At 36.7% G+C, this 22,385-nt stretch overlaps 1 protein-coding gene across 6 annotated transcripts in view; it reads left to right on the top strand.

Annotated features, from left to right (window-relative positions):
• Window positions 1-22,385, top strand: part of DOP1A (DOP1 leucine zipper like protein A) — a 56,640-nt gene that overhangs the window by 9,504 nt on the left and 24,751 nt on the right. For 3 of the 6 annotated variants that reach the window (XM_050895139.1, XM_050895138.1, XM_050895141.1), the window contains exons 7-15: window positions 890-999; window positions 3,171-3,279; window positions 4,945-5,065; window positions 5,819-5,938; window positions 8,747-8,861; window positions 9,737-9,970; window positions 13,775-14,399; window positions 17,461-17,735; window positions 18,411-18,563. In XM_050895139.1, coding sequence (XP_050751096.1) covers window positions 890-999; window positions 3,171-3,279; window positions 4,945-5,065; window positions 5,819-5,938; window positions 8,747-8,861; window positions 9,737-9,970; window positions 13,775-14,399; window positions 17,461-17,735; window positions 18,411-18,563 — 1,862 coding nt within the window. Of the gene's footprint in view, window positions 1-889; window positions 1,000-3,170; window positions 3,280-4,944; window positions 5,066-5,818; window positions 5,939-8,746; window positions 8,862-9,306; window positions 9,337-9,736; window positions 9,971-13,774; window positions 14,400-17,460; window positions 17,736-18,410; window positions 18,564-22,385 lie in introns of all 6 variants that reach the window. The other 3 variants (XM_050895144.1, XM_050895140.1, XM_050895143.1) reach the window with 2 other exon arrangements.

The following is a 22,385-nucleotide window of genomic DNA, read 5'->3' as shown; positions in this document are numbered from 1 at the left end:
AGTTATGTTGGAAGACTCTCTGAAGTCTGATGTTCTGTATGACACTTTAATTCTGGTGTTAGCTATTCCTTCCTATTGTTTTATGGCTGGGAGTGATCTATTAACATCCTCTAGGCATAAAAATCACATTACGTCTCTTTAAGCCCAGGTTAGCCTAACCATTGTTAACAGTGGTTGTTTTAAGGTGCTGCTAAAGGGCATGCATCTTCTCAGGCTTTCCTTCTATTTTTGTCACTTCAGGACAAACACTGTGGAAAACGCTTCTGTGGAATGGGGTGATATCCTGACCGACTTCTCGATTATTTTTTTTTTATTTTTTTTTTCCTTAAGCCTATTTTTGTGTAGAATACAAAATTTACTTGGTAAAAGAAAAGATACAAACTTAGAAAACAAAGGTCTATCTGCTTTATGTAATTTTGAATAATGAAATCGATTTTGTGTTATATGACTGATACTCTCTCTAAATGCCTTAGTCATGTCAGCGTGTTTTGGTGATCATCTCTTTATATTTAAAATACTGAATTTTGTGTTCTCATAATAATGTTAATATTGAAATATTTTTGTGGGACAGGTTTTTTTGAAGATACTCTAGGACTCTGTGGTTCGTGCAGTGTTTGTGAACGTTTGTTTCTTTTGTACAAGTAGTAATTTGGTTAATAATGTTGCGTAAAACTAAAGTTTGTTATTTGTGTGCGCGCTGCTTGCATGGAAGTATCACTTACTTTCCTGTATTAAACTCTATAAAATCGTCTTTCTCTTGCCAACATTACTTGGACTTCATCTTGGTAAGTTATCAGTGCTAGTGTGTTGATTTCTAGTTTAAAGAAATTGGCAAAATATTCTGTTAAGAGACAAATACTTATTTGCCTTGTCTTTTGTTTTCTTGAAGGTTTTGATAACAATGGTGCCCTTATAGGACCCAGAAGTACAAGGCACAGCAATCCTGAGGAGCATGCCACTTACTATTTCAACACCTTCTCTAAGGATATGTTAGTCCAGGTAGCTATAAGATGTTTTATTGTGGCATGTATCTTCATAAATGGATGCTGATCAAAGTTGCTGTATCTTTATCTTTTGACTTGCCATTTCAATGTGACCATGTAATTTCTGTCTTTTTGTGGTGTTGTGTCCTACTCTTCTAAAACCTTCTCAGTGGAAAAATGAAGACGTGGGATAGTGTGTTTCTTTAGAATAACAGTATGATCAGGACAAATATTAGATTTCTCTCTTTACTCTTCCACAATGAATATAGCATACATGGAAGATATTTGATTATGAGCCCAGCGCACTGGAGCCTGTTCTTTCATAAAATGGAATTGGAGAATTCTCTTCTACTTCTGTAGATATGGAAGCTCCTCTGTGTCTTGGGAATTGGAAAAATTTGATCAGATAGTACTCAGAAGGTCTGAGTAAGAAGGGTCTTCCTCCCCTCTAGGCAAGGGGAACGTCTTTTCTGCTGTCCATTGGCAGTCAGGAATAGTTGAGCAAATTGGCATTCATACTATTTGACCCTTAAAGCCTTGCGAAGTGAGCTGAGATCACCTGGCCTCAAGAACTGTGCTCCTTCTCTTGCAGTAATTAAAGTATACAGATGTCTTTCAAGATGCTGTGAGTCTGATTTTGAAATCAGGAAGATGTTTTATCATTAGGGCAAATTTATAAGGTCAGAATTTTTCTGATATTCAGTCAGAATTGCGGTGCTATATATGGGAATGAGAGTGGGGATTCCAATATTAGTAGATGACACAAGAATATTTAGCTCATCACAACTTAAAGCTGATATCCAGCACAGAGCTAGCGCTTTCAGTTTTATCTGAAGGTAATGAGATCTGCTGTTCTACTGATGAGGAAGAGACCTCAGAATTCCAGTGTAGCAAGGACCTTGTTGGCACTCTCTCACCCTTTTCTTGTCACCCTTCTGCCTCCCATGGCAGGTGATTCAGAAATTATCCAAGTGTAGAGGAGAGGCCTAAATGAGATAGTTTTGCATGTACCTTCTATACAAAATGTGGTGAGCTTTTAGCAACATTTAGGCATTTGTTAAGAGGTTGTGGTCTTCCTTTTAAATCTGTCCATCTTTCTAGCTTAATCAGTGTCATTAAAGCTTTTCTCTCTGAAAAGACTAACAACAGTGTAGAGTTGATATAGTCTTTTTTTTGATAGCAGGCACTACTGCTACAGTAGAATAGAGAGTGGCCATTTTTTATAATGGGGATAATTCACTTGTTTTTTGCTTTAAATTTTTTTACAGACATTAAAATCAGTGGCTTGCTCTACATAATACAAATTGCATCTGCCTTCTAAAACCATTTGCTGTCTTTTGAGACTTCAAAAGCATTGCTCCTTTCTGCCTTCTTCCCTAGCAGTCTCTTTGTGTGTTCTTTTATCCAATCCACCCCCATCTTATTCATTGATACAATGTACTGAAAATTCTGACCTTCTAAAGGCATATTCAAGTACAGAAGATTTTTCTTTCAGAATACTGGCTCGTAATACTTGGTTTACAGTAGATAGCAAGGTCGAACCTGTTTTCCTGCCTCTCTTCTTTCCTGTCTCTCTTCTTTCTCTTTGACCTCCTTTTTTAGGAGCTGTAAAACAAACAAACCAGTTTCAACTCAGACAGCGAAGCCAGCCACAGAGAGAAAACTAAGCAAAATCTGTGGCAGTTTGTTGGGCTCTTTTTAATTCTGCAGCTTGTTCCATAAACTGCTTCAGTATAGAAACGCAGTTTTCCCATTTGTTTTGAAGTTGTCATTGCTATCTAGTCAACTTAGTCAAGAAAGTTTTCCACCACATAGGTGGGTATATCCTAGATGGACAATTATTTATTGAGCCCTTAATATCTACCTGCCTTACCGTCTCAAACAATTTCTTCATCACTTTTCATGTCTCCTCTTTTATTCTTATGAAATTTTGAGTTGGTATCTGTTTATAATATTTTATTTTGACTAAGTGTATACAAGTTGTCAAGTTCTGTTCCACAGAAATACTCTCATAGGCAAAGATGAGAGAATACTTAAGCATGGAAAGAATGAGCTGCAGTGAGATGAAATAGTGGTCTCCGCTACTGAGAATTTTTCCCTTTATATGCAGCTTTTATTGCATCTTTCTTTCAAAAACTGTTTTCAGGTTTTATTTTTGTTTTCCTGATATGCTTTTGCTCTTTGTAGGCAATGGTTGGAATATTACAAGTTAATGGGCATGGAGAAGAAAGCACATTAATGCAAGACTTAAAGCCTTTTCGAATTCTTATCAGTTTGCTGGATAAGCCTGAACTAGGTAATTTTCATATTACTTCATATTACTTCTAGTCTTTAACTTGTTTTACATGGTTTTGCTTTGAGACTTTTTCTCTCTTGTTGGTCAAATTGAAAAAGCTGTATTCTTAGTACTGGCAGGTTAGCTAGATTTGTTAGATCTTCCAGGCTAATAATTTAATGTATTCATTAGATTTACCTTTTACCAAATGCAATTTCTTCTTTCAACACAGGAAATAGTAAGTTAGTCATAGAGAGAACTGACTGCATGTTGGAAGAAATGCAGATTGGATATTTTCCATTTGTGGGAATAATCTGCTCTTTCTTCTAATATACAAATAGAGATGAGAGATATTACAAGAAAACTCACCCCCCCCCACCCCACCCCCCGAAGAATTTATCCAGAGGAAGCAAGTATTTTTTTGGTTTTGTGGGTGGTTTGTTTGGGGTTTTTTGGGTTTGGTTGGTTTGGGGTTTTTTTTGTTAGTTTGTTTTCTTTTCTTTTTTTCATTTCCCCTGTTTAAAGTGTTTAAATGCACTTTTTAGCAGGTGAGTGCAGAGGACTATGGGACAAAAGTAGATGAGGCAAAAGTATTTATAACAATTAAGTGTTGGATATCTTGCCTTTTTCTTTGGAATAACAGTTTTGGAGGTGACTGAAAAAAATCAAAATAATTTTTGAAGTCTATCCTAAGATTTGGGGGCGTGATAATAAAAGCATAAAAATACAATTAAAGAGCACAACTTGAAAGGAAGTGGTTGAGACAGACCGCAAAGAACAAAATATCGCACAAGAATTTGTCATCTTCTCTGGTAATTTGTGATTTCTGGCGGTCAATTTAAATTTTCAGAGGCAATGTGTACATTAAGATTTCATGAAGCAAGCAGAGCTATGAGGATTCTTTCAGCAAACTGAGATGGAAGAAGCTAATAGGATTTCTACTTAACTCAGTGAGCACACTCTCACTGAAGGCAGCTCAATGAGGCTAGGAGAAAGCATGAAAAAGCAAAGGATATTTCAAGCAGGATCACTCTGTGATATTTCAAAATAAGTTTGGTTTTGGTTTTTTTTTTTTCTTCAAACTTGAGATTTAGCTCAAATCTGAAGGAGGCACTATTTCAAAAAGTATCCTGCAGACTATATCCGGAATTAAAGAAAACCTGCCTCAAATTAAAAGGAAGGAAGATGCTTGACATATTTTACCTCATATTTGCGTTTAAATATTTGAGTATATTTTCCATATGATAACAGCATGAGCTAGCTTATGGGTAGGTAATTGAAACTGGTTTAAAGCTACCTTTGATCAGGAATCCATGTAGTCACATTTACATGTCACTGAGCTGAGCTAATAATCCCTCAAAGAGGTTGTGTTGGCTTGAACATGGGCTATACTGATGTGACTGCATAGCTTTTGAACTAGGTGTGTTTGTATCCCGCTGTCATTGTATATCCATTGTATGGGAAAAGAATTCTGCTTGTGCTTTGTATACTCCTAGGCATTACAATTGCCTGTGTATTTCTGGAATGCAAAAAAACTTCTGAAATTCAGGTAGTTTGTGAAATTGAACAGAAGGAATATTATGGTTTTGGTGACCAAAGCTAGCTAATGATTTGGATAGTTTTCAGATGTGGACTGTTAGCGATGCTATAGTGCATAAGACTGTGATTGCTGGTATTTGTCCCTAGGCCCTGCCATCCTAGAGGATGTATTGATTGAAGTGTTTCGAACATTATATACACAGTGCAAAGCAGAACTGGAGCTTCAGGCAGAACCTTCTTTCAACAAAGATCACACACAGCTAAGCAGGTGAATAATGAGTACAATGTATTTTGTATTAATAATATATCTTTTTGTTGCTGAAACCATGACTCTGAAGCGTGTGGGACTGTGACCTGGTGTCTTCATGATACAGGATCCGTTGACATTAATTGCAACTTCTGTGTTCAGTGCAAAGGTCTGAAGGGCTGTGGCTTTATTTTCTTTTTTTTTTTTTTTTTTTTTTTTAATATTTAGCATACGTTTTATTCTTTATCCATGACAAAAATGCTTGCTTGATACAGCTGGAAGTCAGTATGTCAAAGGTATAGAATAGTTGTGGCATTCTTTACATCTGTGTTCTTCAAAAAAAAAAAAAAAAAGTGGACTGATGAGCTTTCTTGTAGAGTAAAAATGAAGAGTGCTACAAGACAGCCAGAGGGGAGGATAAAAAGAATTTCAAGATTTGAGCTGAATGTCTTAAAAGGCGGAGAGAAGAGGGAAGTTCAAAGCTGCGGGGGGAGAAACAACTGTAGGAATGATCATGGGAAAACAGATCTATTAAAAATGTGGTTAGTAGACAATACTAAAGAAAGGATAGAGAAGAAACCTAGCAATTGTGAAAAGACATTGATATGAGGAGCCTCCCAATATACTGAGCCCTAGAGCAACAACCACTGTAGGGATGAGGGGAGGATAATTTGTCAGTGTTAACTGGCAGTGGGTAAACTCACGGTGATATATAGTTACATAACTCTGAAATGAAGTGTAAAAATATAAAACGTTCTTTTTATTTTCTTTCAGCAAACTGAGAGAAAACAAGAAAACAGCAGAATTGATTAAAACTGCCAATCTTCTCTTTAATTCCTTTGAGCCTTATTATATGTGGGATTACATTGCTCGTTGGTTTGAAGAATGTTGTAGGTAGGTTATAATACTTAATCTCTGTATGTGTAAAGCTGAAGTTGACTTTTGTTTTATAAGCTTTTTTTCTTCAAAGAAGTTAGTCTAATGTGATCATTTAGTCTGTAAGTCTTTTTCTTCCCCATCCCTTTAACTTTGATCTTTTGGCCAATTTCGATCAGATGTGATTGGTGGTCTCAGCAATGTGAGTTCTCACAAACTCAGTGTCTGGGTAAAATCAAGAGACAGAATTAGCACCTCTGCTGAAGGGAAGACTCCAAAGTGATCTCAAAGCTAGTTTGGTTTGTTCTGTCTGTCCCGTACAGGATTACTCATTGGGTGTCTAGCAAACCCATCAGCTTTCCCAAGAGCGACTTGTGGAATGAGTTATCTTTTGCCCTGCTCTTTTAGGGAAGAAAAAGTGTGGGAGTCCTGTACGTGGCAAGGAGGGCTACAGGAAGGAACATAGTAAATAAGGGAGAACTGAAAATATCAACAGGAAGGAGGGGGACCAAGGGACCACAGGAGAGCAGGGGTTGTTGCTGTGGCAAGGGATAGGTGATGCAGGGATTTCAAATGAAATTTGTAGAAAATTTTTTTTCATTGCTTATGGAATAGCTTAGTAATGTATTAAGATATTTGGACAGTAGGTTGTCTGTCTCCATTAGGGGGAGAGTGGTCAGCAGGTGAAAGGAAGTTATTTTTCCTTTCACTTAGTGTTTCTAAGGTCACATGTGGAATATCATGTCCAGCTTTGGGCACCCCGCTTGAGGAGGAGTGTTGAGAAACTGAAGAGGCTCTAATAAAGGACTGCTAAGATGGTCAGAGTCATAGGACACTGCATGGAAGGTTGAGGTAGGTGAGTTTGGTTTAGCCTGGCAAAGAGGGGGCTCGAATAGCAGCCTATGGCTTCCTGAAGGGCATTTACAAAGTTGATACAGCCCTACTTTTAGTAATGGCTGATGGTAAAACAAGGGACAGCGACAACAAGTGTTGGCTCAGGGGTTCAGGTTGGATTTTTGGAAAAGTTTTGCTAGGAACATAGTGTAGCAGTGGAACAGGTTACCCAGCAAGGCTGTGGAGCTTCCTTGGGAGATTTCCAGGACCCTGCTAGACAAAACTGTGGCTGAATTTGTCTAGTGTTGTTAGCAGTCCTGCTCAGCGTGAGAGGTTGGACTAGATGAAATCCCTTCCAACATGTCTGTGACTTAATTTTTGTGTGTTGGACTGAATTGCTAAAGTAAAGAAAGCAGTCTACAACCAACTAACAAGCAGGTGAGAATTTCTCTACATATAAGTAGATGTTACTGTAAGCATGGATACCAGATTGCCTTATTAATAAATAAATGGAATCTGGAGAATGTTTTTGGGGTTTTTTTTCTACATGAGCTGCTGTGTTATGTAAGTCATTGTCTTCCTGTTTAAAAGGATACACCATTAAGTGAAAATATAACCAGTTGATTTTAAACTGGGAATTTGTAAGTTTTCTTTATATCTTCTCGTCTGATTGCTAAATCACAGTTAGTACTTTTAAAGCGATTTAGATATTCCTCTGAATTTGTCTTAGGCTTTTTCTTATCATTTTCCCCCACTAAAAATTAAAAATAGGATTTCTTGTATCTAGTGTTTTCTCCTATCTAAGTATTGCTCACTGCTACTGAGCCTTCTCTCAAAGCTATTTTTGATAAGGGGCTCAGTGAGTTGAATTCAAGTTATCCTTTATGAGGTATTACAGTTGAACAAATCTGTGAGTAATTTATAAAGTGGTAGATTTTTCTGGGTAGGAGCACAGAATGTGAAAAAGAATTTGTGTTATGACTTACACGAAGGGACCATTTCACTGAACTGTAAAACAGGCTGCTAGTTTTATGAAGAGAATTATCTGTTAGAGAGATATAGTAACCCAGTGGAGGTATGGGTTAAGTATAGTGCTACTTTTCAAATGTAGATTACTGACAGAATGCAATTTAAATACAATTTTAAAAAATATCTTTAAAATCTTTTGATAAATACTTACTGTCACTGTTTCAGACTTGGTTTCTGTAATGCTTCTATTATTTCAAATAAATGTTTTTTCAGTCCTGGCATATATGTTCATGAACCCTTCCAAAACAGAGGGAAGGGATTAGCATAACTAACTACTGCTGAAAATGTGACACTGCTTTCATCACCACCCCCAGCAGAATAAATGAATTGGACAAACGAAATATTATTCCTTTGTTCATTTCCTTTGCTTATAATATTGTCAGATTGCAACATGATTTCACAGGGAATTTCTGTTCTGTCTTACTCCACTCAGCAATAAAACTCATCAGATTATGAATTCTTGTCAATAGTAAAACAATGCTGTCAGCATTGTTGAAGTGGACATTTAGAAGAGCTTGTTTTGTTTTCCTCTTGCACAGCTTTAAGGCTTCATTAGCCTTGTATTTCACTTTTGGTTGTCTTTATCTCAAGTGCTTAATGCCTTGGGTTTAGATCTCTTCAAAATTACTGTGCTTCCAGTAACACTATCCCTTAATTCTATTATTGGTGCCCATGCTCATACTAGTAAATATTGCTGTGTATGGTGGAGTCACAAATGCAGTTTTCTGTAGCCTGAATTTCCTTATTTTATGAATGAAGACTGGTTTACAGTGAAAAGCTGGTTGCTGCTTTTTCAGAAAGCATGCAACAGGGCCAAATGAGCTACTTAACAGTAATATGAGAGATTGCTTATTTGTTTATAGGGATTATCCCTGATGTGTACAGCTTTGCATTAAGTTACAGAAACATGGTCAATGTAAGGGGGAGGGAAAAATATCGTGAAACCCTATTTGAATTTTGCAGGAGGACATTACATGCCAGACTTCAAACTGGGCCTGGAGGTGGTAGTGAGCAATCTGAGTTACCCCTGACAAATTTCTGCTTGTTAGTGGATTTTTTGTTGGATATAGTTTCTTTGGTAAGAATTGCTTTATTTGTTGCTAATACTGGGATTTTGTATATTTATAGTCTACAGAAATACTATATCTGCTTTATTAATTGTTTTTCCTGGATATATATTGCCATAAATTGGTGGACACCTTTAGAAGAAGTTTTGGTTTTATTGTATGATTCTTGATAGACTGGTTGGATATAACCAAAGTGGGTTTTATGATGCTTATATCTGAAAATTTTTGTCTGTCCTCAATTTCTTTTCTCTAAAACTACACTGTATTTGTTACAAGTGTAGTCTTTTGTAGTTTGATATGCTAGTTTAGGTGTGCAGCTTTCTTTTAAGGCTTTTTTAAATGTCATGATAAGATGTATCTTCTTTTTCTGTTGGCATTGCTTAATGTAGCAAAGACTGTTGGAACTGTTTTTTCTATATCTGTCTTTCCTCAATTCTTTGCTTTCTCATTTCAAAGCCTACTAGAAGTATGAGAGTGCTGTGTCAGGTATGGCAATCAGCCTGTTTTCCCTTTAGTTCTTAATAACTTGTTTATCTTTCATTCTTAAACTTTTATATTAAGGTTATTAAAATAATAGTAGTAGCATTCTTGTTGTTGTTTTTTGTAATATGTGTGTTGTGTAATGAATAAGATGTAAATTCTGAAAAAGAGCTAGATATATTTCTATTTGTTGATTACCCAACTGTAAAGTTAATTTTGTAACATTTTTTTTTTTTTAAGTAAAGCATGTATTTCTTATTCTTGGTTATTAAGATATTAATTTTCCTTTTGACATGTTCCATATGTTTAGAACATAGTTAAGCAAATGATAGGTACCACTGTTATAGAAGATAACACCGAATTCCACCCTGAAACTTGCAATTGAGTTTTACTATTACTTTGTTAGGAGACTTACATTGAAATACAGACAGAACACTTGCCTCAGCTGTTGCTCAGGATGATTTCTGCGTTGACGAGCCACCTTCATACTCTGCACTTGTCCGAGCTTACTGATTCTCTCAGACTCTGCTCAAAGATCCTTAGTAAGGTTCAACCTCCGTTGCTATCTGCTGGTACAGATGGTATCCTGCAGCTTCCTAGTGGACACAGCAGCTCCATCAAAGAATGGGAAAATAAAAAGGTAACTGATTATGTTTTGCAGCATCTTGGAAAAGTACTTTTTGTGTGTGTCGTGGTTTAACCCCAGCCAGCAGCTAAGCACCACGCAGCCACTCCCTCACAGCCCCGCTCCCAGTGGGAGGGGGAGGAGAATCGGGAAAAATGGTAAAACTCATGGGTTGAGATAAGAGTGGTTTAATAACTAAAGTAAAATATAATACTAACAATAATAATAATGAAATATAATAATAATTGTAATGAAAAGGAATATAACAAAAAAAAAGAGGGGAAAACAAAACAAAAAAAACAAAACAGTGATGCACAACGTAGTTGCTCACCACGCGCTGACCAATGCCCAAGCAGCGATCCACCCCTCCCAGCCAACTGCCCCCCGTTTATATACTGAGCATGATGTTCTATGGTATGGAATATCCCTTTGGCTAGTTCAGGTCAGCTGCCCTGGCTATGCTCCCTCCCAGCTTCTTGCACACCTGCTTGCTGGCAGAGCATGGGAAACTGAAAAGTCCTTGGCTTAAGATAAGCACTACTTAGCAACAACTAAAACATCAGCGTGTTATCAACATTATTCTCACACTAAATCCAAAACACAGCACTGTACCAGCTACTAAGAAGAAAATTAACTCTATCCCAGCCAAAACCAGGACAGTATGGAAAGGAAGGTGAACTTTCGAAGTCTGTGCTGAACCACCTACAAGTCTTTGATTAGATTTAGTTTAATATACAACAATACATGTGAAACTTGGATCCTCAAAAGAAATCATAATTGTGCACTTCATTGTGGTAAAAGGTCTTGATTCTTAAGGGTTTTTATCTAGACTTAATATTATACATGTATAAATCGCTTCAGAATTAGGGCCTAAGAATGAACTAATCAACTAAGATTTGAAGTTGTAATGCACTTCAAGAGTCTGATCATGTAGAATAACTGGACTCAAAAGAATTCTCCATTTTGGTTACATACCAGGCATATGTAAATTCTCCTCTCACCCAATTTATGTGCATCAGATTTATACCCATCAGTTATTTCACTGTCACTGTTAAGTTCTTAGAATCATTTAATAATGAAATAGAAGAAACAAACTGGCCAGCAGCTCTTTCTTTTTCTCTTTTAACATTGTCTAGTTTAGTCTACACAACCATGGCTCTGTAAGGTATGTTAAGTGACATGCCCTGAAATCCTTGTTCTCCAGCTGAAGAAACTAGAGGAACATCATAGAATAATTTAGGTTGAAAGTGACAGTTGCAGGTCACTGCTCAAAGCAGGGCTGATTTCAAAGTTAGATTCTACTTTAAAGCTAGGCCGGGTCACTCAGGGTCATATCCAGCTTAGTTCTGAATATCTCCAAGGATGAAGATTCCACAACTTCTCTGTACAGCTTGTTTGTTTGCACTGTGTTATTTAATCAGAATTTCCATTGCTGCAGCTTGTGTTCGTTGCCTCTTGTTCTTTCACTGTGGATTTCTGAGCATGCCTCCATCTTTTCAACTACATAATGGGAAGTCACAGACAACAATAAAGACACCTTCTCCCCCTCCACAACTCTTAGCATTCTTTTTATTGGGACTGAGCAAATACAATTCTCTGAGTTTTCCTTCTATGTCGGGTGCTGCCGTGGTGGCCCTCCATTGGACTTACTCAGTACATCAATGTTTGTTTTGTACTAATGAGTGCAAACTTGGACACAGTATTCCAGATGTGGTCTTAAAACTGCTGAGCAACGGGGACTAATCTCTTCCCTTGACTTGCTGGCTATACTTCTGCTAATACGGTCCTGTATGTGGTTGGCCTTCTTCACCAGAGGGGTCTACTGCTGGCTCACATTCACCTTGTCCATTAGGACTCCAGCATCCTTTATGTAGAATCCTATCCTTATTCTTTCTAGCCAGCTGATACCTGCCTGGTTTTGTTCTTTTGACTTTTTTTTTTTTTTTTTTTAAACAAAGCCTGTTCTGATTGAATTCTGTTGCCTTTGAACCTTCAATGGCCTTTTTCTTTCAATTGCAACCAACTCGTATGTGGCCACGGCTTCTGTTAGGAAATAGAGTGAAATTAATTACCGTGTTTCTGATCTCTTTTATGTTGTATTTTCTAAGACAGGGTCACCTTTTATGTCTTTCCAAGCTTTTTAGTACGTATTAACAGAGGAGACAGTGAAAGCTATCGCAAACAAATTTTCATTTTCATTCTTGCTCTGTCTCTGGTAAAGCAAGATGTAATTCACCCTATATAATGGTGTCTCTGTTTTTATTTATTCGTTAAAAGTTATTCAGATTTTTCTATTATGCTCAAATTCTGTATTTAAGATGGCTAGTGATTAGGATGTCAGACAGCAAGACAACTTCTGGGCCTATTAGATCTCAGGCAACATCTGCCATTGCCAGTAAGACAGCCAGATGAGAAGTATGTGGGCATGTTCTTTACTTGCATTTACTCCCACTGATCCATGCATTTCTGTGTAAGTTGTTTCCCTATTCACCTCACATGCTCACCAGGAAGCAGCGACTGTGCTACCAGTTACCAACAAGACTATAGGGGGTTCGAGCAGCCCAGAAAGCTGCTATGGGTTCTTTTTGAGTAGAAATCATTCATCAGATTTGTGCATGTTCTGAACTGATGAGGAATTAAGGCGCACAATGAGTCATGAAGAACTGTTGTTGCTGGAGCAACCCTTCTTGTTTCTAGGAGATGATTTTTTTTTTCTTTCTAGTTGCAAATGGTTAGTAGTTTTTAAATGGAAGTTTATTTCTTCTTTTATACTTATAAATTTGTATTTCAAAGCAATCCCCAACTTCCAAATCTCAGGATTGGTATATAAAAAGAAAGATGCTAGTTAAAGTTGTACCATATATACATCTATGAATTAAGATTTGATCCACATTTAATAGACAATTTTTTAAGTCAAAGAGCATAAATTTATTGAGAAATTGAGCTGGCTTTATTAGTATCAATGTGGAAGTGGGAAAAATTTTTTAGGTTATGAAAGATTTTATTCTTCATTTACAGCTCCACAGTTCACTTTTTTAAGATGTCTTGACAACTTAAAGTTGTAAGGTTAGACACTGATCCTGCCTTCCTAATGAGACAAAACTTTAATAGTTGTGGTTCTTCTATCAGTAGTATATCTAGACAGTTATTAGGTTAAAATAATTCAATATCTAATGTGATTGTTTACTTGTACAGTGGGAACTTCGAAAGCGTGATCAGAGAAGTGTATACTTTTTCCTACTCAGGTCTTCTCGTTCTTCTTGGCTGACATCTCCTTTTTGTCTCCTTTGCCTGCAGGCATTTTTTACTCCTTTATGACTGCAGCAGTTTCTGATTAACAGATAAATATCTTGTCCTTTTGTAGAACACGCTAAAATCTAAAGTATTGAAAGAATCTTGCTAGCTAAAGTGACCATAAGCAACATAGTTCAGTGTCGTGCTTCCTGCTGGAAGTGAGGGGTTTTCTTTGATGTATGAATATTTTGGTTTATGATGCTGTATAAATTAATAATACCTGTGCCTATGCGTTTCAGCATTCTTTCGTAAAAAATAGACATGATTATAATATGAAGAAAATGTTAAAAGCAATAATATTTAAAGTATTTTACTTGATAAACAATGCTTGGTTTTGGGGGTTTTTTTTTGTAGTTAGCTTGGTCTGGCAAGCTTACTGAAACACCAAACATCATTTTGCATAAAATGTATTTGTATGAATAGATTTAAAACTGTGGAATAAAATTGTCGAAAGCAAGTAAATATTTTCTCACTAGGACCTAAATAACCCATTTTGAACAATCATTAAACTTTTATCTCACTCAGGTGCCGTCAGTTTCACTTGAAAATCCTAATGATGTGTTTGAAGATGGTGAAAACCCTCCAAGCAGTCGATCATCAGAAAGTGGATTCACTGAGTTTGTACAATACCAGGCAGATACAACTGATGACATTGATAGAGCACTGAATGAAGGTCACGGTGCACCTGGCATTCCTATTGTTGGTAGCACATCCTCAGAGACCGAGACAGCATCAACTGTGGGATCTGAGGAAACCATTGTACAGCCTCCTTCCATAATGACACAGGGGACAGCAACTCGAAGTGGGAAAACGATCCAGAAGACTGCAATGCAGTGCTGTTTGGAATATGTCCAACAGTTTTTAACCAGATTTATCAACCTGTATATCATTCAGAGTAATTCCTTGTCTCAGCCCTTAGGGGCAGAGCTTCCAGTAGACCCCACTAGAGAGCAAGGACAGACCACAAAATGGGACAGAGAATCACAGGTTGATGCTAAGGTGAAGAAAACAAACAAGAAAAAAACACCGAAAGAATACCTTCCTGCCTTTATTGCTGCTTGTCAGCTGTATCTTGAATGTTCAAGCTTTCCCGTTTACATTGCTGAAGGAAACCGTACTTCGGAATTACATCCTGGGAAGCCTGAAGTTGGTAAGCTGCACTCTTCTTTGTTCTTTGCTTTTAAAATATTAATTTTTTTTTTTCCAAAAAAAATTTAAAGTAATAGTATTCATGCTTTGTGTGTGTTGCTGTTTGCTGTTCCTCTCAGACATGTAAGTTTCTTTCTGTATCAATTGGCTTACTTTTTGGAAACTAAACTATTTTTCTCATAGATTTTAAGAATATTGCTGGCATGGGATTTGACACTAATTAATTTTGAGGTGACAAATATAAATTATGCAAACTGAAGCCTGAGAGTAGAATCTGGATTTTCAGATGTTCCTCTTTACTGTATGGATCCATGATGTTTTCTTTGTCATATTTTGTAATAGCCACAGCTGACATGAAGTATGTTTTTAGCTTCAGTTTAGCAATTTTGGATTGATGTGCCCATTGATCACTTTGTGCAATACATGGAAATTACAGGCTTCTGTCCAATAAAAATCATAGCAGATAAGAAATTAATTAATTTTACTTTGCTCCTATTAAAGGAACAGTTCTTGAAAACAATTCTTCTAGCTACAGTTGCATTAGAAAACAAAATAAAAATGGTGGGTTTTGTGAAGTTCACAGATAGGTGAACACATTCAGATACAGATGTAGAAATGTGATTAAAATATTGACAGTTACTGTAAAATGTGACATTTTAGATGGACAATCCTTTTTACAGTTTGTAAAGTCTTCAATTTACAGTTCTAATTTTGGTTCCATTTCTGGACTGTAGCTTGAGAGTTGCTGCCTTAAAACGGTATCATGGTGGATATGCTTGGAGCATGCAAGAAATAGTTACAGTAGTTTTGGCTACTGTCGCAGTCATCTTTTGTGATTTTATTTTTTCTAGGAAGCTTCATAGTTTCAGCTTTTTGTTCTTATCCACAGCTTTCAAAATCTATTAAAGGCTAAGCGGTGGGCACTGCTTGGAGATGAATAGTTTTTTGGCTTTTGGAAACAAGCATGTTTATTTAACATGACTGCTTCTACTATTCCTGTAGTCTTTAGGATGTGTTGTGTATGTCTTCATTATACAGCCAGGAGCAGAGTGTATCTCTGACTTTGTGAGATCCAGACATACCAAATATTTATGTCAGTTGAAGGCAACTTGGTTACAGCTGTTTATTAATTAAGGGTATTGCAATGCTAAAGGGGTGCTACCTTTTGTAAAAGATCTAGCACAGGATATTTGTGCTTCTATAGCATGACCCTGAAAAATGTGTTGGTTTTTTTTTTAATTTATTATTTTTTCCAAAGGCTAGCAGCCTACAAATGAGTGTTGTGGCAGAAGACTAAAAATATTTTAAAAATCAGCTGTTTGCTTATTACTTTTCTGTGGGTGTAGCACTTTTGATTATTGCTGCCGTGTAAACTCTAAAGCAGAAAGCCTGTAGAGCTTGAGTAGTATGTGCCTCGTATGAAGGCAGTGATTCTAGCAATCCTTTTCACTTTGTTAAATGTCTTGGATTTGCGTTGCTCGTTCATCATCTGAATCTTCCCATTTGTGATGCTGCATTTGCAGTCTATTAAACAGTGTGACTTTGAGGAATAAGCATAAATTGTAGGTGGTTGAAATCAACAGGAAGGATTTTTTCAGATGTAAACATCTGTTGTACAGAATGGCAGGGTGGACGGGAATAGTGATAGGAATGGGGCTGCATAGCTGTCCCAGGAGTCCTGCTTCCTGTAACTGAGAATACCGGTGGAACGGAGAATGGGAGAAGGTAGTTACCATAATTTGCACACCAGCCTTTTCTTCATCTATTGATATGTTTTTCTGCTGCAGAAGAGGCTGGTTTTATTGAAGGGTTCCTAAATTTGGAACATGTTTTTGATGGGTTGCATTAGTGGTGCGACCCAATTGCCTTTAATCAACGGTGAGAGTCATCATTCTGTTTATTTGAAGGAGGCAAATTAATCTGATATTGATAGAATATAATTGTGCTTAAATTTTGCTGTATGCTTAATTTCTCAGATAAATGTGTGCTATTTTTAATTGAAGAAATTAAAAAGGTAACTGAGTCAAGCTCAGAATAATGTTTATGTCTGTAAACTCTAGAACATTATGTGGAATTGTTAGATATATTTAGGCTCCAATTTACATTGCAAAACTAACTATTGTGGATATAAATTAGAAATTGCATTGTCCTTCTCTTAATTCTAAATAGATGCTGTATTTGTGCCTATTAAATAACACTTAATCACTTGTGTCTGATTCTAGAAGCATTTGCCTATTTTAGGAACACGATCAATAGAGTCCTTTTGAAGTTTTAAGAAAAATTACTTTGGTACCTCTAAAATAAAAGGGTGTATTATTCACTTGCAGAGTTGACTGTGAACTTCAGAGAAAGACACTTGCATTATCAGGCCAGTGTATGGTATTGTGAGGGGATGGTAAGAAGGGGAAAACAACTGCCTACAGTGAAAGCAGAGTATGATCTAATAGGATCAAGTTTCTGCCACCCAAAACGTCAATTTTCACAGATACTTTTACTTTTAAAGTGTTGCCAGGAAAATATCTACATTTTTTTTCAGTTTAAACTTAGTTTATATATGTAAATAATTCTGTATGTATGTATATTCTAATATCTATGTAACATATATATAATATTATTATATATATTTAAAAAGCTACAGAATTATTCCAGACCATGAACTACAATGTTAAGACTTGATTGCTGGTCAATAATTTCCTGAAGGAGGAAAGTGAATGAAAGGATGTGCAAACTACTAAAGTCCAGTTTTGTCTAAAACGTGAAATTGTATGGATGCATTTCCATAAAATTTATTTTTCTCTTCCTTGTTCAAATTTTCCTATTTGTTTTTGGTTACTAAATGTTTGAAGTGAGACAGTATTGCATTCTTAATTAGATTATTTTAAAGATAGAGATACATCAAGAAGTATTTTTCTCCTGCATACATTTTCCTAAATCTATACAATGGGCAGGTTGAAATATGGAAGATAAAGGACAATTGTGCGTATGATTATGGGATATAAGAGGAAAAATTCATAATATTTAAAATTGTTAAATGAATGTATCATCTGTGATTTTTATTTCAGACTGTGAACAAGTACAGCCTCCACTGTGGCTACAGACTTTAATGAACGCTTGCAGGCAAGCAAGCGATTTCAGTGTTCAGGGTGTTACTATTTCCCTTGTGATGGACTTGGTTGGATTGACTCAATCTGTTGCTCTTGTCACTGGAGAAAATCTGAACAGTGTGGAAACTGCTCAGCCTCTTAGCCCTAACCAGGGAAGAGTGGCTGTGGTCATCAGACCTCCTCTTACTCAAGGCAATCTGAGATATATGGCTGAAAAGACAGATTTCTTCAAGGTACAATGCAGTATCTCATTGCTGTTTTCTTTAGACTTCTTTTCTTGCTTGGTGAAGACTGTCAGTCTTGGCCACTTTACCATCCTTGGTATGGTAAACCAAATTTTCTTGCTGAGTATTTTGATAACAGTTGTAACCTGTGTTAGACTTTAAATTAAAATACATAGTAAGTTTTCCCACTGTGATTGTCTTACTGACTGCTTGGGTGAAAATTCTTCTTTGAATGAATATTTTTTAAATATAAATAAAACCTGATTGAATAGCATCATTAATTAGCAAAGGTATGAAACTGAGATGTGCATAATGTAGGACTCTGGTAAACCACAATCTCTGCATGTCTATCATTTATGTAAGAAATCATTTACAGAAGATCAGCAGCAGCAGGGTATATTAAGTAGTTAATTATATTTCCATGAAAATTTGTTTCTGGAGATGCCTGTGAATTCTGACTCGTAACGGGAATTTTTTATGTAGTAAGTTATTGCAGTGTTTCAAACGGTTCCTTATGTTCATATGAACAAAAAAAGAACAGTTTTATGGATTGCCTGTTGGTCATATGGTGTCATTAGATGTAATGTCTCCCATCATTACATAGAGCTCAACATAGTCTAGAGCAAAACAAGGCTTAATACTAATTCAGATGTGTCTCTCAACTTTTTTTTTTCATGTACAAAGCATATAGCTTTAACTCTTTGGGACCAGTTGGGTGATGGAACTCCTCAGCATCATCAGAAGAGTGTGGAACTCTTCTACCAGCTGCACAACCTCGTTCCGTCTTCTAGCATTTGTGAAGATGTTATTAGTCAGCAGCTGACTCACAGAGACAAGGCAAGTTGTTCATATATTTACTAAAAGATGAGTTAAGTATATAACTGTAGAAATATATTTAGAAAAAGGACTTGGTGCCTCAGAGGAGGGCATAAATAACTTCAGTATTGAAAAAATGTTGCTTTACGTTGATTGTTTCAGACATTAAAGATACTCTTATCTTTTACTTGCATGCAGAACATGAGATTTGTCCACCCTCTGACAGTGCCACCCTCTTTCCTATATTCCCACTCACAAGAAACCTTAACCTTATGTCTGTAGTAGTTGAGCCCTGTTTCCATGACATCTCGGTGTTTCACAAACCGATGAAAAGTGTTTGTATTGGTAGTAATTTAATATAGATTTTCTAGATTCCATTCCAGTTGTCCTAACCACTCTTCTTTCCCTGTACAGCTCCATCAAATTTAAGCACACTTTCTTTTGCTGTGCCCTAACCAACTGTAGTTCAGTCCTCTGGCGTGCTCCCTCCTATTTCATCTAATTCTTGCATCTTGTCTAATAATTTGTCCTAATATAGCATCTAGACTTTCTGCTTCCTTTCCTCCACAGAACTTGGAGAAGGAGCAACAGCCAGGTTGTCATCGCCATGTCTCTCTTGCTTTTCTTGATAGTGGGGTTGGATTGCTTCTTTCTTAAAGACAGTCATGTGTGATCCCCTTTATCTTTCTATTCTTTTGCTTTCTCTTTTCTCTCTCTCTCAGCTGAGGTGTCCTTAGTGCCTTTCTTTTTGTGTCACCACCTTCTTTTTACAGTTTGAGATCTGTTTTCAATTCCTTTCCCTTTCTGTGAAACATATCCTTATGAGTCTGCTGCATTTGATGATATTAATTTGCTGCTTCAGCCTTAATTCCCTTTCTCTTTTAAACAGCAGTGAATTGGGGTTTTTTTTTCATCTTTCTGACTATTTTTATATATTATCTGACTCTGGCTCTTTTTGTAAGAGTTAATGTAACTATAAGACAAAAGAGCGTCTTGTAATTAATAAGATTTTCTTTTATTTCCAGGTCCCAAGAGCTGTGCTATATATTTCTGAGCTCCCTCTTCTGACACTTGTCTCGGTTAATTATTTCCAGCCTAAGTGTTTCTGTGAGATTCTTTTCCCCTGTTGGGAAGCAGAGGAATTGCAATAACTAGCTACTTTTGGTGAAGAGGCTTCTGTACAATCCTTCTCCAATCTCATGCGGCTCCTCTCTTCTCTAGTTATTTGTCCTTTAAAAGATTTGAATTCTAACTGTTTCTGCCATGTTTGCGAGTTCTAGAGTGCAACTAAACTGCTCTAACAGTAATTGCCAGTTTTCTGTGCCTCTGTGTCTGTGGAAAATGTGCTTGCCTACTCTGCTCTGGCTGACATGGCAGCTGGGTTGTGAGTTGTCTGTGCATTTCTTTGCACTATGCCACTGAGCCTACTCCTTTCTTGAAGGTCTTTACTTTCCATCTCTGTCTCATGTCAAAAGCCATGGACTATAATTTGAGCAGAACCTCTCGAGTGATCAGAGAGCTGCTTCTTTGCCTCTGATAATGCTGTTTGGTTACTTGTTATTACTTTGTCACTTGTCCTGTCGCCTGTTGTGCTACCACAGGTTATAACATTTGCTCATGAACCAACTTGGTGGATTTCTCCCATTCTTTATTGCTGCTCAAAGGTCTCTTATCTCACTGCTAGCTGTTTTTTAGAAGTGATCTTGGCTATCCTATTGGTTACTTCTGTTTTGCTATCAGTTTAGCTAATGCAAGTAAAGTAGTATTTTCAAAATCTTTTGAAGCTGGCAGATACTCAGATTGTTGACAAACGGTGTTTCTTTTAGGTCTGTGATGAGCCTCTGTAGTTTCATGCTAGATAAAGGGGGCTTTTCAGCATTCAGCAACAGACTTATGTAGGAGACTTTATCTCTTATCAAAAGTTATGCTCTGTTTCCCAATATATAAAGCACATGCTTAGCTTTTACTATTGTTAGTAGGAGTTCTACTTGTCATGACAGGTACTCTATCTCTCCCCCTCCCCCCCCCCCCCCCCCCCCCCCCCCCCCGTCCTCTAGAAATTTGTTTCAGATAGAGGCTGTCAATTTGACATTTGAGTTGAGGCCTTTGTAGTGCTTTAAATTTTAGATATGTGAACTGTTTTCACAGCCCCAACAGAATTAATGATAGGGAATTACTTGCTTACATGCTCTGGCAACTCATGGTTGTGTGACTTCAGAAGCAGTTACCTTTTTGCCTTTCTACCAGAGAGTAACCAGGTCAACAGAAGTGAATGTGAGCCAGTCTGTCAATCACTGCATTTCACAGCTTGGCATATTGATAAAACTGCTGATGATTTATAGTTTCACTTATTAGGCTGGTCTGTGAACTGCTGTGACTATGGATGTGGCACTCGCTCATTTCTGCCAACCTTACTGTGAAAACAGTAATTTCTTACATCTTCCCAGCATGGATTGCAAGGGCTTACACGGAGTCATCTGTATGTGTTTGAGAATTGGTATTTTCACTCTTTATTCAGCAGATGTTACAGAATTGTTTTGTGTAACTGTATATATTTTGCAGCAGTGTTGTGGGTTTTTTTTCCTGAGAAGCATATTTTTTCTAAATACATGTGATGTCTTGTGTCCTTTCTGTTATTTTCAGTTTTTATAGCTTTTACTTAAAATGTTCATTATTGTGGCATGTTGTATTAGCTGTTGCAAAGCTTCTTAAGCTGTATGTTGTAATTTAAGTCTGGAAGTATGCTGGATTGTCACAGGGGTATTAACAGTTTTTGGTTTGGTCTCATTTTGATTAGAGGTAAATATACCTACTGTTCATTCCCTATAAGCATATATTTTAAGAACAAACAAATGAAAATCTTCATCCTCTTGTATCTGCTTATCATCTAGTAATTTAGTTTAAGCCCTGATTGTATTTGAAAGTAGTTTTGATGTTTTATTCAGTATAACCATCCTGATTGCTGTGCTTTGTTTGTTCACCCCTACAACTGCTTAGTAGCTTCCTTGTCTCTTGGGTAAAGCTGTTTTTAATACATGTACACATGTATTCTTATCATAGCATGGCATTTACTATTGTTTACAGCCTTGCTGGAATAACTCTTTGCCTTGATCAGCTACAATAAAGAAATAAAGGCATAAAAATTGTTACTTTAATACCATTTTCGCCATTAAATATTCTGCATATTATTACTAGTCATTAGAAGTCCTGTGGGCAGTAAGTATGTCCTATTTGTCCAAATAAAACTTGAAGTTCCAGAGCTAAATTTGGCATGTTAGTGATGAACTCTATCTACATCGTATCTCGCTAGAAAATTCTTATGCCTCTTTCTAGCCAACTTATTTTCATTCCCTTATTTCCATGGATACTGTGTTTAATCCCATCATGCCAGACACTATCTCTAAAAATTTCTTTCTTTCTCTGCCTCTGTATGCTTGAGTTTTCATATTGAAAAGCTTGCATGTTTCTTCCTGCTCTCTTCACGGTCTCTTCTAGTGCCTTGATACATACAGATAAACTCACTGAAAACAGAGCTGTGCAATTTGTGAGAGTAAAATAAGTATTGTTCAAGCTATCACATTAAGTATTTAAAACTTTTTCAAGCTAAACTTTGAAACTAAGGCAGCCAAGATCAAGATGGGGGAGAGTCCTTTCATGCTACTAAATTGTTCGCAGAGACCTTATTGTTGCCTGTTTTTAATGTTAGAAAATAGCATTTGAATGCATAGTCAAAAAAGTTGATTTTGATAATTTCATTATACCTTTTAAGTTGCTGTATACCTCTTTTTTCCAGTTCTTATCAGAGGCTGTTGTATTCTGATAGATCTAACTTATAATTTGGTC

Source organism: Gymnogyps californianus, chromosome 3, assembly GCF_018139145.2.
Source record: "Gymnogyps californianus isolate 813 chromosome 3, ASM1813914v2, whole genome shotgun sequence".
Classification (NCBI taxonomy): domain Eukaryota; kingdom Metazoa; phylum Chordata; class Aves; order Accipitriformes; family Cathartidae; genus Gymnogyps; species Gymnogyps californianus.
The sequence above is the reverse complement of the archived record's forward strand: the minus strand, read 5'-3'. Positions and strand labels throughout refer to the sequence as shown.